The 12,057-nt window shown below is 55.4% G+C and overlaps 1 protein-coding gene across 20 annotated transcripts in view; it reads left to right on the top strand.

Moving 5' to 3' along the window:
* The window catches only part of DYSF (dysferlin), a 190,146-nt gene that overhangs the window by 71,172 nt on the left and 106,917 nt on the right, over positions 1-12,057 (top strand). For 11 of the 20 annotated variants that reach the window (XM_051842769.2, XM_002709778.5, XM_002709776.5 and 8 more), the window contains 6 exons: positions 6,123-6,164; positions 7,822-7,937; positions 8,303-8,416; positions 9,512-9,689; positions 10,095-10,219; positions 11,902-12,008. In XM_051842769.2, coding sequence (XP_051698729.2) covers positions 6,123-6,164; positions 7,822-7,937; positions 8,303-8,416; positions 9,512-9,689; positions 10,095-10,219; positions 11,902-12,008 — 682 coding nt within the window. The remainder of the gene's footprint in view (positions 1-6,122; positions 6,165-7,821; positions 7,938-8,302; positions 8,417-9,511; positions 9,690-10,094; positions 10,220-11,901; positions 12,009-12,057) is intronic. The other 9 variants (XM_002709783.5, XM_002709780.5, XM_002709777.5 and 6 more) reach the window with 1 other exon arrangement.

The raw sequence follows: 12,057 nt of genomic DNA, 5'->3' as shown, positions 1-12,057 counted from the left end.
CTAGACTAATCTCCAATCCCTAATCGTTCATGAGCTTATTTTGCTGCATCTTTTTAAACACAGGGTAAAATAATAATATTGAAAAAATGTTAATTTGAGTGAAGATAGTACCTCCTATTGCCTTAATTTTCACTTCATTGATACCTTGTGAAGTTGACCAATGCAAATTTGAAAATACTTTAATCATGAAAAATCACAAATAAATAGTTTCATATTCATTAATAAGCATATATGCTATGGTACATACATTCTGTAAAATCATATACTATATATTATAAATTCCCAGTTGTGCTCTTGGTCCAAATTTCTTCTGGTATGTCTGTCTGTCATTGTTTTGTGAGAGTTCTGTATGTATATGGCTATTAACCTTTGCCCTGTCATATGTGTGGTAAATCATTTTTGCCAGTTTTATCTTACCAAACAGTAGTTTTTGACTTACAGATATTTAACATTTGTACACAGCCAAGTCTCTCAATCTTTTGTTTGGTGAATAAGGCAGGGATTTAACTTCACTCTGAAGCATTGTTCTTTGGTATAAACAATGCTATGTTTTGAGTAATCTTTTCCCTATGTTTTGAAATGCCACCTTTATCACCCACCAAGTTTCTCAATGTGTTCTTGGGTCTGTTTTCTTGAAATTTTTTTCCTATTATTTTCAATTGGTATGTGTGCTTATTATTTCTCTGGTTTTGGTATCTGGGTTATGCTGGCTCTGTAAAATTAATTGGAAAGATTTAAAGTCTTCGCTAACATCTGGAACAGTTTATATAGCATAAGAATATAGTCTTGTGAGGGTTTGAAATAATTCACCCATAAAACCAACTGGGCTGGGTGCCCTTCTTCAGTGGGTGTAGTAATAGTGCCTCAGAAACCTTCCAGTTTCTTCGGTGCTCCTTGTTAGTTTTAGTTTGTTACTTTTGTTCTAGTCAATTTTGTTAATTTGAATTTTCCTAGCATCCATTACATTGAGGTCTTTTTATTTATATAGTGTCCTGCAAAGCTTCCTTTTAGGAGTTAAACAATTCTTTCTATCTGCCATGTTTTCCTAATTCTTAGTTCTATTATGTTTTCTTTTTTCTTAAGCTTGCTAATTTTAAAAAAAAACTTATTTGACTTTTCATTGTATGTTTTAACTCTTTATTTTAAAAGTTAACTCATTAGAGGAAGAGGGAGAAGCAGGGGAGAGAGAGATCTGCTGGTGTAACTGTTGGGTCGCTCCCCCAGAAGCCTGCAAGGGCCCTTGGCTGAGGCTGAACCGGGAGCCGGGAACTCGACGCAGGTCTCCACTGGTGCAAGGAACTCGACTCCTTGAGGCAGCACCTGCTGCCTGCCAGGGCGTGCGTTAGCAGGAAGCTGGAACTAAGATGGAGCCGGGGCTTGAACCTCTGTGCTCTGCTCAGGGCTGCAGGCATCCTGCCTAAGCATCCACTCACGGACTTCCTTCCTTTCTAAACTTTCCAACACCTTGCGTTTACTTTCAGAATGTCTTATTTAAATGATACCATAAGGGTTCTGCTTCATATGTCATGCTTAAAAGGTCTTCAGCTAACCAAGGTTATATTCAACACTATTTTTCATTTTTGTTTTCACATTTGACTGTTTACCCTGTTTTGAATTTATTGGTGTGTTTTCTGAGTGCGGTTTGATTTTTATTTTTTGTAGGTAGCCTATGTTTTTCTTCTGACTAGATGCTGCTTGTAGGAATTTGTCCTTTTCCTTCTAGCTGAGAAAATGACTCTATCCATCGCTCACAGGGCTCTCTTTCACTGAGCTATGTGTGAGGCACGGTGAGTTCTTAAATCCGAATTGAAGAATAATTAAAGAGAAATTCGAATGTGTTGCTGTGACCGGCTGAAGGCCGGCTGGGCAGCAGTGGCAGGACGTGCTGTAGTCCCGGCCGGCCAGCCTGCGGCCCCATTGGCTCTGCTGCTTTGTAACCAGTGGTTTGCCCCAGTCCCCTTGTGTCCAGTGAGGCTCTGGGGCGTCCCGACCCCGTGAGGTGGTTGTGGGGATGGAATGAGATGATAAATTCACTCACCCCCAAGTCACGCTTCCTATGTGTTAGCTCGGTAACTAGCTTGCTGCATCATGAATTTGATTTTTTCCCCCTGTAGCGTGTGGTTGAAAATTGGTGATTGCTCGTTAGTTTCTTCTCAAGGCTTCGCTCCCCTCTGTTGCTCCTCCTGCCATGTCTGCTCCCTCCCAGAAGGGGGCCTGGGTCCACCAAGGCCTTCTCTTCACTCCCTCGAGGCTTCCAAATCGGTTCCTGAAAAATTCACATGGGTGCCCTCCTGAATGGCGCGAATGCTGCCTCTGCATCGTGGAGGGTGCTCTGCGGCCCCCTCCAGGAGATCTGTTGGGTGTTGGCCGGGTCTCTGTCCTCGCAGCTCCTTAGGTCTGCAGCAGGGGCACAGGGGCGTGCTCCTGGCAGACTCCACCTGGTGCTCTTGAAATTAGTATCTTCTCCAATCCCTTCTTTCAGGTTCTCTGAAACAAACAAACAAACAAACAAAAAAGCCCACCCTTTTAATTTAGGAAACTCCAAATCCAGTGAGGTGGAGAGTTTTCCAGTGAATTCCCAAGTATCCTCAACTCAAACTGCCACACCTAGCTGCCCTCTGCCATTCTGATTCCATTGCTGAGACTTTGCACTGGTGCCATACGCAGAAATGGCCTTCCAGACGGCACTGCCCTTGGGGCGCCCCTGCTCCGCCCCTCCCACCGGGAACTGCCCGTTCCAGCTTGCAGTGCCTGTGGGGATGCTCTTCCTAGGGTTTCCGACAAGGCTGTCCTGTGTGGTGGTAGGATGTAGGGGACAGGGCGGGGGGGAATACAGAGGGCGTGGTGGCCACCTCACCATCACAGTTCTTGGTAAGGAAGGAACTGACTGGTCCCCATCTCAGAATTGAGGGGCCGAATGGGACGTTTATGTTTTCCGACACCTGCTGTTTCACGAGGCTCCCACTGTGCCTGCCCATAGCCCCCTGATAGGGAGTGTGGACCCCCCAAGAACCCCTCCTCATCAGGCTTCCCTGGTGGTCAGGTTAGCCTTTTCTCTTTGTGTCACTGGAAGTGGTTGGGGGGAGGGATGAAGATGGTTACTGGCCACTAGATGGCGCTCAGGTCACGGGCATTCCCGTGTGTGTCCTGGAGGCAGTCAGAGGCAGGACCACATTTCCCGCAGATTGTTCTGGAAATCAGAATCTTCTCACAATCGGTTAACTGGTTTTGTCCAAGTTAAATAGCTTGAGCAAGAAGAGTCAAGTTCATAGGTCAAGCGGCCACCCAGACTCTCCGGTGTCTGTCTGCAGAGGGGACCTGAGCCTTTCTCCGGCCCCAGTGGCAGGCACTGGCCTTGCTCCCTGCCATGCTGCTCCCACTGCCGAGGCCCCCTCGGAACCTGCCGCTTCCACTCGCCCCTGGGCTCTGCCGTGTTTTGTCCCCATGCTGGGGTGTGTGGGGACCTACAACAGCCTCTTTCCTCATTGTCCGCAAAACTCAAGTGAAACTGAACTTGAACAAACCAGGGCTTTCTCTGCAGTCTCCCACCTCCCGGATTTTTGGGCCCCACCTGCCATTTTTGCTTTGTGTGTTTCCAGCAAGGAGAAGAGCTGATACCAATCCAGGCGCACTCCTGCCCTCAGGTCTGCCTGGGCACAGTGCAGGGTTCCTGGGACCCTGTGCACCCGAGGACCAAGATTGGCTTGCCTTTTTTTTTTTTTTTTTCTTTAAAGGAGTGCTTTCCTTAGAAGCTGTCCTCCTTTCCAAAGGTAGTGGGCACAGGAGACCTGTGAAACCTGAGCAGATTCTTGGATAACTGTGTACTCATGAAACTCTCGCTCACAAGGAGCGCTCATTCCCTTACAGTTTTTTCCATGGCTAAGAGCTCCAGAGTTGGTTTCTTTTTGTCTTTGGAAGGCAGATGATGACCGTTTCCCAGCAGGGCTCAGTGACTCCTCCTGTCTGGCGCGGGCTGGCTTCGGACGGCCAAATGCCATGGGCTTGGGGGCGTGCCGAGAGGAGCGAGCTGGCCGCAGGTAATGGCCTTGGCTTCTCCAGGAGACACGTGTGTCCCCGGGGACTGTCTGCAGGGCTGTGACCTGTGGCTGGCTGGGCTGGGAGCCTCTGCCCTGTCTCCTTCAGCTTCCCCCAGGTGAGGGGGCTGCTCAGGCCACAAAACTGGGAGGATTTGTCTGCATTTTGGGACTTCCACAACCCTGGTTTCCTGGGCTTGGGGAAAACACACCAAAACACTTGTGCTTGGCAGAAGGGTGATGAGGACTAAATAGAGGCTTTGTCTTGGGTGGCTGTGCTGGTCACTCTGCCCTTTACTTTACGAGCTGTCTGCAGACACAGGGGAGAGAACCCGGGCTGGGCCTCGGCACCCAGAGACCCGTAACCTGCCCCACGTTGGAACCCCCTGGCCTAAGATGACACCTGGGCCACGTGTGTGACTCCAGTCCCCATGCCCAGTTAAGCTTGTTGAATGAACAAATGAACAAACAAGAGCAAATGAAAAGGCGTGGTTGGGAGACAGGCTGCTATACCACCCTACTGCCAGACCCCTCCGGGCTGGATGCTGGTCAGATGCTGGTGGGACTGGGGTGGCATTCAGTCTGGGCTGGGCCCGTCTGCAGCCAGGCTTTGGAGTCGGGCTGTGGGTGGGAACCAAGGTTGCCTCTCTGAGAAGCTCACTGGGCTTAGAATTGTGACCTTGGCCTCATCAGCCTGAGGAAGCTGGTCGGGCCTGTTAGTAATCCTTTGGAGAGAGCTGGAAGCAGAGTTTTTGTCCTTCTGGTGGTCCCCGGCCATTCCTTTCCTTGGGGGTGGCAGCTGTGCCCATGTGGGTCCTCTGGCTTTTGCCAGAAGCAACCTGATAGCCAGATGCCTGGTTCCCTCACTTGTGAAAATCTATCCCTATGGATGTGAGAATGGCCGTGAACTATGATTTCTGCAGCCCTGACTTCCGCTGGCCAGCAGTGGCTGCCGAGGCTGGCTGTGGAGAGCCGAGAGCTGGCCTGGGGCTGCACCCTCCTTACTGCCTCTGCCCTCACTCGCCCGGCCCCATTCTTGTCTCCAATCTTCCGCATCCCCTTGTTCTCTCATCTCCACCCTCTCTCGGTGGCTCTGTTCATTCTTCCTTCACAGCGGTTCTGCTCAACTCTTGGCTCCCAACTGCAGTTATACAGCTATGGAAAAGAGCAACAGGGATTTTTTTCTTTTGGAGAAAGGTAGTAGGTAAAGGTGAACAATGAATAAAATAGCAAGTTCACCAAGCATGTCTGCAGGCTTGGTCATGGTCTTGAACTTGGTTACCCTTTGATGATTGGAGGAGGGAGGGAAGGTCAGAGTGTGGAGGAGGCAGCCAGTGGAGGGAGAAGGAGAGTTCCTGCCCCTCGGAGCACCTTGTTCCTGCCCAGAACTGAAGAATGATTCCAGGAGCCCAGGGCACGCCGCAGCACTTCCTCCCTTCCGTCCTTATTTGTAGATACCCAGTACCGTATTTAAGGACATGGCTGCCATTTAGAGACTTCAGCTAATGGACAGTGCCCATCACTGCTTCACTGGAAGCAGCAGGTGTTAGAAGCAGAGTCCCAGCGCCTGTTGTGAAAACGCAACCTGGTGCCTCCACTGGCAGTACTGCAAATGAGCACTAGGTGGAGATGTTGTGCCTGGAAGTGCTGTTAGAGTTCTTGGTCCAAGTGTCCAAGGGGCCCACTGGGGTTGGAGCATGGGGTGTGCCTGGCTGCTCTGTGTCTTCCCTGTCCTTTCTTTGTGTCTGTGTGTTGTCTTCTCATGTACCTGGCTTCAGGAAGGAAGAGCCCATTTTTGTGTCATTCCTGAATATATCGAATACCGTTCCGTCCACTCTGGCAGGCAGAACATGTTGCGATATACAGGTGGAGGGTCGGGAAGGGCCCCCGGGGCTCCTCGTGGGCTGCAGGCTGCACCTGGCTGGGACTGAGCTTGTGATAAGATCTCAGCTGGGCTGGGGGTGGGGCCCAGGCCACATCTGTTTCCCAGCGGGGAGCTGTCTCTCCAGCCGTCTGTCTGCATCCACACGCGCTGTTCACGTAACCATTCCTCCCATCCTAACCCATTCCCATTTCTTTACGCTTCAGAGGAGCCCGCAGGTGTGGTCAAGCCTCCACCAGCCACAGACCGTACGTTGCCGTTACCTTTGGAGCTGTGGGTGTTTGCTTGGTGGGGAGAGGGTGCTGGAGCCGGGGGAGTTTTGTGCTTGAGTTGGGATTGAGGTTTGCCGGCAGCCTCTGAGCTTACCAACCTGTGCTGTCACGGGTGCAAACCACTCGGAAGGCTTTGAGGGCAGTTTCTTCCCACCCTCCCTGACCCCTTTCAACCTGCTGGGCTTCGGCTGATGCTCTTGTTGGGAGGGCGGGGTGGGAGTGGCGATGCAAGGTGTCTGAGAGACCAGGAGGAAGTCAGGAGCCAGCAAGGGCGGAGGAGGATGGGATTGAAGATTCTGGAGGTTGAGATAAACAAGATGAGTCATGACCAAGGTGATCCACACAAATGGTGATCAGCGCGCGCTTTGCTTGGCTGTTCCTCCCTCTGTCCGCAGAACCAGAGCCCTGTCTGTGCTGGCGTTTGGAAGAGGGAGAGTGTGAACAATGCAGGGTGACCCCTGGTAATGGGACAGGCACAGTTCTGGCCTTCTGGTCCCTTGCTGTCCCTCCCTCACCCCCAGGTTTTCAGCAGGGATGAGGCATTCGTTGCATGACCATAGCTCTGGCCCAAGCACTTTTGGCTGAGGCCACTGAACTTGGCCTTCCCTTGGTGTGTCCTTGGGTAGGTTGGGTCACCCAGGTGGCTCTTGCACCTGGCCCTACTTCCTACCTTTGGCATCCTTCTGGAAACATTCTCTCTCTCTCTCTCTCTCAAAGTTTATTTGCAAGGCAGAGCGACAGAAGGAGGGACAGAGATCCTCCATCCACTGGTTCACTCCCCCAGTGGCTGCAATGGCAGGGGCTGGGCCAGGCTGAAGCTGGGAGTCAGGAACTCCCACATCAATCTCCCACGTGGGTGACAGGGACTCAAGTACTTGGGGAGGAGTCTTCTGCTGCCTTCTTAGGCTGAATCAGAAGCAGAGCAGCCAGGACTTGAATCAGCTCTCTGATAAGTTAGCGTTGCAAACAGCAGCTTAATCCACTGCCCCACAACGCTGGCCCCCTTGAAATGTTCTCTTCCCCTTTCCTCCGAGACGGACACCTAGCTTTGTGGGGTTTTCTGAGTAAGCCCAGTCAAATCCCATCCCGGGAAACTTGGCTCTGTGTGTGTGTGTGTGTGTGTGTGTGTGTGTAAGTAAGGGATCTGAGGCTAAGTCGGGCCAGTGGACGTAGGGGCCTGAGCGGGGGGCTGCACTGTTTGGAAGGGACGTCCAGCCAGACCCCTCTCATATCCCCTGGCAGGTGGACACTCTGGTCACTGGGCCTGGGGACCTCCTTTGTGCCTCTCCACTGGCTGGAGGGGCTGGGTGCTGAGGAAGTGAGGATGGAGATGGTTGTAGGATCCTGGGGGCCTGAGCCCTAGCTTTGCTGCTGGCTGAGTGCGTGTGCTTGAGGCTGCACCGTTTAGGGTCCTGCTACTTTGCAGCTGTATGTTCCTTTGCATCTCTGAGCCTCAGCAATACAAATACCCCCGTGTCTCAGGATAAGGATCTGAGGGACTTAGGGGAAAGGGTGAGAACGCTCGCTGAGGTCATGGTCGTGCATATGCTTACAAGGGCTGCCTCTGGCACATGCTGGAGGAACAGGGGGCGGGGTTGAGCCCACCCCTCTGATCCCTGCTTGTGTCTTGCAGTGGATGACCATCTGGGCTTCCTCCCCACTTTTGGGCCCTGCTATGTCAATCTCTATGGCAGCCCCAGGGAGTTCACGGGCTTCCCAGACCCCTTCGTGGAGCTCAACATGGGCAAGGTGAGCCAGGGTGGGATGCCGGGTGCCTGGGGCCTGCACGTGGGCCCGTCCCTGAATGGTCTGGGCAGCACCTGGGCCTGGCATATGTTCCAGGGACCCGATGGGGCTGGCCCGGGGCCAGGCAGCCACCCCCCCAGAGCATCCTCCTCCTGCCCGGCCCAGCCCGGCCCAGCCCCTGCCCCTCCTCTGCCCCTCCTGTTCCCCTTGACCCTCCTTCTTCTGCAGGGCCAGTGTGGCTTCTCCTTGCTCAGGCTCTGCTGGGCCATGCCTCACTCAGCTCCGGATGAGAGGGTTGGTGCAGGCACCTCCTGGGTTCCCTGAAGATGTGCGGCCTCAGGGCCACCTTGTGCCTTCCCTCCCGGCAGGGGGAAGGTGTGGCCTACCGAGGCCGGCTCCTGCTCTCTCTAGAGACCAAGCTGGTGGAGCACAGCGAGCAGAAGGTGGAGGACCTCCCTGCGGACGACATCCTGCGGGTGGAGGTGAGGGGCACCTCCTGGGCCAGAGCTGGATCCCCGCTGGGTGCGGCCACATAGTCAGGAGGAGGGAGGGCTCGGCCCCACACTCGCTCTGCCTTCACCTCCCTGGCCTCAGCGTCTCGGCTGCAGAACGGGTGTGATCAGCACCCGTCCTGCCTCCTGAGGGATGCCCAGAGAAGAGAGAGGATTCTAGAAGTCTGGAGCGCACAGCAGAACCCGACGCTGTTTTATCATAGTGCTGTCAGAACCGCTAACCCGGAAGTCAGGTTGACTCTCGCCGTGCGGCAGACGCTGCTGGGGTGCCCCTGCAGCCATCCGATCTTCCCAGCGGCGATCACCCCATCTCACAGATGTGGAAGCGGAGGCTCAACAGACAGCAGAGCTCAGACCTTGGGCCAGGAGGTCTCGACCTGCAGACTCTGTGGTCAGATGGCCCTGGGCGGAGCCTGGCTCTCCCGCTCCCAGTCTGCACTGTCAGGGTGACAATTACCCTTCCCTCCTGGGACGGTGAGGAGAGTTAAGTGAACGAATATGTGTACGCACGAGGCACTCAGGAAGCATCAACTCTCATTGTTTACATCCTCATGCCCAACTCTTCTGACCCTCTGCCCTCTGCCCTCACTGTGGAAAACACCGGGACCAAGGCTGGCTGCCTCCTGCGTACTCAGCCTTGTGCCCCCACCCCCAGCCCATGCGGTGGCGCTGGTGCTTGTCTCAGGGGTGCCTGGAGGCTTGGGGTGGGGGCTGTGGTGGTTGGAGCTTTGCAGTCCCCCTCTGAGTGCAAACTCGAGCCTGTAGGGCACCGTGGGGGACCCTGCTCCGCTGGCGTGGTGGTGCCGGCGGCGTGGATTTCCGAGCAGCCTGGCCCTGGAAGAGCAGATCTTGCTGGGGAGGTGCGGCCAGGCGCGCAGCCCTGGAACCTTCGGCTCCGTTACTACATCTGCGCCGTCTGCTGACCTGGGCTCTGTGTGCTGCCCGTCGGTCCAGCCGGGGGCCTTGGGGGTGTGGTCATGGCCAGGGCCGCTGGGCCCCTGAGCCCTCCCCGCCACGCCTTCCTCTGCTCCTTGCGGTGACCTGTGGCTGCTACTCTGCCCTCAGAAGTACCTGCGGAGGCGCAAGTACTCCCTGTTTGCTGCCTTCTACTCGGCCTCCATGCTGCAGGACGTGGACGATGCCATCCAGTTCGAAGTCAGCATCGGGAACTATGGGAACAAATTCGACACCACCTGCCTGCCGCTGGCCTCCACCACGCAGTACAGCAGGGCTGTCTTTGACGGTGAGGCCTGCACCCGCGCTCGCGCTCCTGGGGGTGCACAAACCACAGGGCGGGGGCCAAACCCTAGCTGTTACCTCCCAGGGAAGGCAGCTGCTGAGGGGTCTGCCCTTGGCTCTGCGCCCCGTGCCACTGCCCCATGCTCCTCCGCGTGGAGCCTGCAGCTGGGACCCCTGAAACACCATCTGTGGCCGGGGTGGATCTTGACCCAGATGCTAAGGGGCTCTGATGAGAGCAGCGGCTGGCTGTGTAACAGGCAGCTTGTTTGCACGCGCCGGGGAGTACAGGTTGTCCGCATGTGTCCAAGGGACATCTGAGGTGGGAAGGGGGTGGGTCCTCTGTCCAGGAGGAGGTCTGAGCCCTGGCCTCTGCCTCTGGCGCAGGCCTCAGGTCCTTCTCCTCTCCCAGGCTGCCACTACTACTACCTGCCCTGGGGCAACGTGAAGCCTGTGGTGGTGCTGTCCTCCTACTGGGAGGACATCAGCCACAGGGTCGAGACACAGAATCACCTGCTTGGGATCGCCGACCGGCTGGTGAGCAGAAGCCACCCCAGACCTGAGGGGGTTGGAGTGTCTTCAGACCCTCTTGGCCTGGGGGTTTGCAGTCCTGCCCTGCAGGTTGGGAAGAGACTTGGCAGGGGGGACAGTCCCGGGGACTGTCTGATATAGGGGATGACACCAGGCAGGGGGCAACGGTCTTAGTCTGAACTGTTCACTCCCCGCCTTGGGTGCCCTTGGGCTCTCCCCACACACAAGGACTCCTGTAGGCAACTTCTAGCTACAAACCAGAAGCCAGGAGCAAACCAGGAGCTACCCCTGCCTTCAGAGAATCAGTTTAGTGACAGAGAATGGACTCCTTGGAGGGAGATGGGTTGTGGGGCAGGAGCTCAGCTCAGCTGTGAAGATGGGGGGGCCCAGGGGAGGAGGTGACTTCTGGGGGAAGCTGTGGGGTGTTAGCTACAAGGCCTGGGTGGCCTGTTGGATTTGGGGGTGAGGAAGGACTATGAGAAGTGATCCTGGGGCCTAGGACTGGGCAGGCAGGGAGCAGAGAAAGAGAGTGGGTGGTGAGTTCTGGTTTGGAGGTGGGGAAGGGGCCTTTTAGGGAGTTATGGACAACTGCTGGGAGCTTGGCCAGGGCGGTAGAGATCCAAATGTGGACAGAGGTGGAGAGGATGAGGGAAGGAAGAAGGCAGGGCAGGAAGGGTGTGGCTGGAGTGTGGGACTCACAGGTGAGGTGTGTAACCTGTGGAAAGGTGGGAGAGGCAGGTGCAGCCATGTTGTTGGAACAAGAGAGGAGTGGCAGGTGGAGGGACCTGGGGTGAGGAGGTGAGCACAGTTCAAAAGATGGAGGGTGAAGGGAGGCAGTGGATCTGGGGCGTCCAGACTGGACCAGGGTTAGTGGGGCATGGTGGGCCACACCTCCCTGGAGGCCGGCAACTCTAGAGGAAGGAAGAAACCAGCAAACACTGAGATGGGGAGAATGGCGAGTCTGTACTGCCTTTGGATCAGCCACTATCTCGTTCCGGGATCTGTCCTGGACTGGTGGTGGCAGCCTGGAGCACATGTCCCGTGCTTGAGATGGCTGATGAGTGGGGAGCAAGGTGCATGGGGGACCGATAGACCCATTCATTCCAAGAAGGGTCTCTGCCCCCATCTCAGGGCTGCGGCCCACAGGGAGGCTTGGAAGGGAGCTTAGCCCGGGAGGCAGCGTCAGGCCAGGGAGGTTGAAGCGGGAACTCACTGTGCCTGGAGGTGGGCTGCCCCCTGAGGAAGGCAAGCTTGGTGTGAACCTAGCCAGGTGGTAACATCTGGAAAGGAGAGAGGGGGTTCCAGGCAGGGGCCTGGAGCAGGCTCAGAATGGGCTGCTTAGCTGTGGGGAGTCATGGGGAGTCAGACTTGGCTTGAAGCGGCGGGTGAGGCGTGGGATGCATTCAGATGCTGTGAAAGTCTGTAGGTAGCATCTGAACTCCTGGAGACCACCTGTGAGGTTGGCATCCGGGCTTAGGGATTTGGGTGTGACTGAGCATGGGGACCCCTGGAATGTTCTGGAGCTGGAGCAGATCCTGAATAGTTGGGTCTGGGCTCTGCCTTCCCTGTCCTACACGTTCACCCATTCTTGGTTTAGGGGCTGAGCTGTGACAGGGCCAGGGGGTTGGGTCCCGTCTGGACGTTATGCACCCTGGTGGCATCCTGACCCCGGCCTGCCTGTTCTACAGGAAGCTGGTCTGGCGCAGGTCCACCTGGCCCTGAAGGCGCAGTGCTCTGCCGAGGACGCCGACACCCTGGGGGCTCAGCTGATGGATGAGCTCATTGCAGACTGCAGGTAGGAGGTACCTGGCGCCCCCAGCACCCTCCTCCGCTGGCTGGGTTAG

The sequence above is a fragment of the Oryctolagus cuniculus genome, chromosome 2 (genome assembly GCF_964237555.1).
Source record: "Oryctolagus cuniculus chromosome 2, mOryCun1.1, whole genome shotgun sequence".
NCBI lineage: Eukaryota > Metazoa > Chordata > Mammalia > Lagomorpha > Leporidae > Oryctolagus > Oryctolagus cuniculus.
This window is presented reverse-complemented; position numbering and strand designations above follow the sequence as displayed.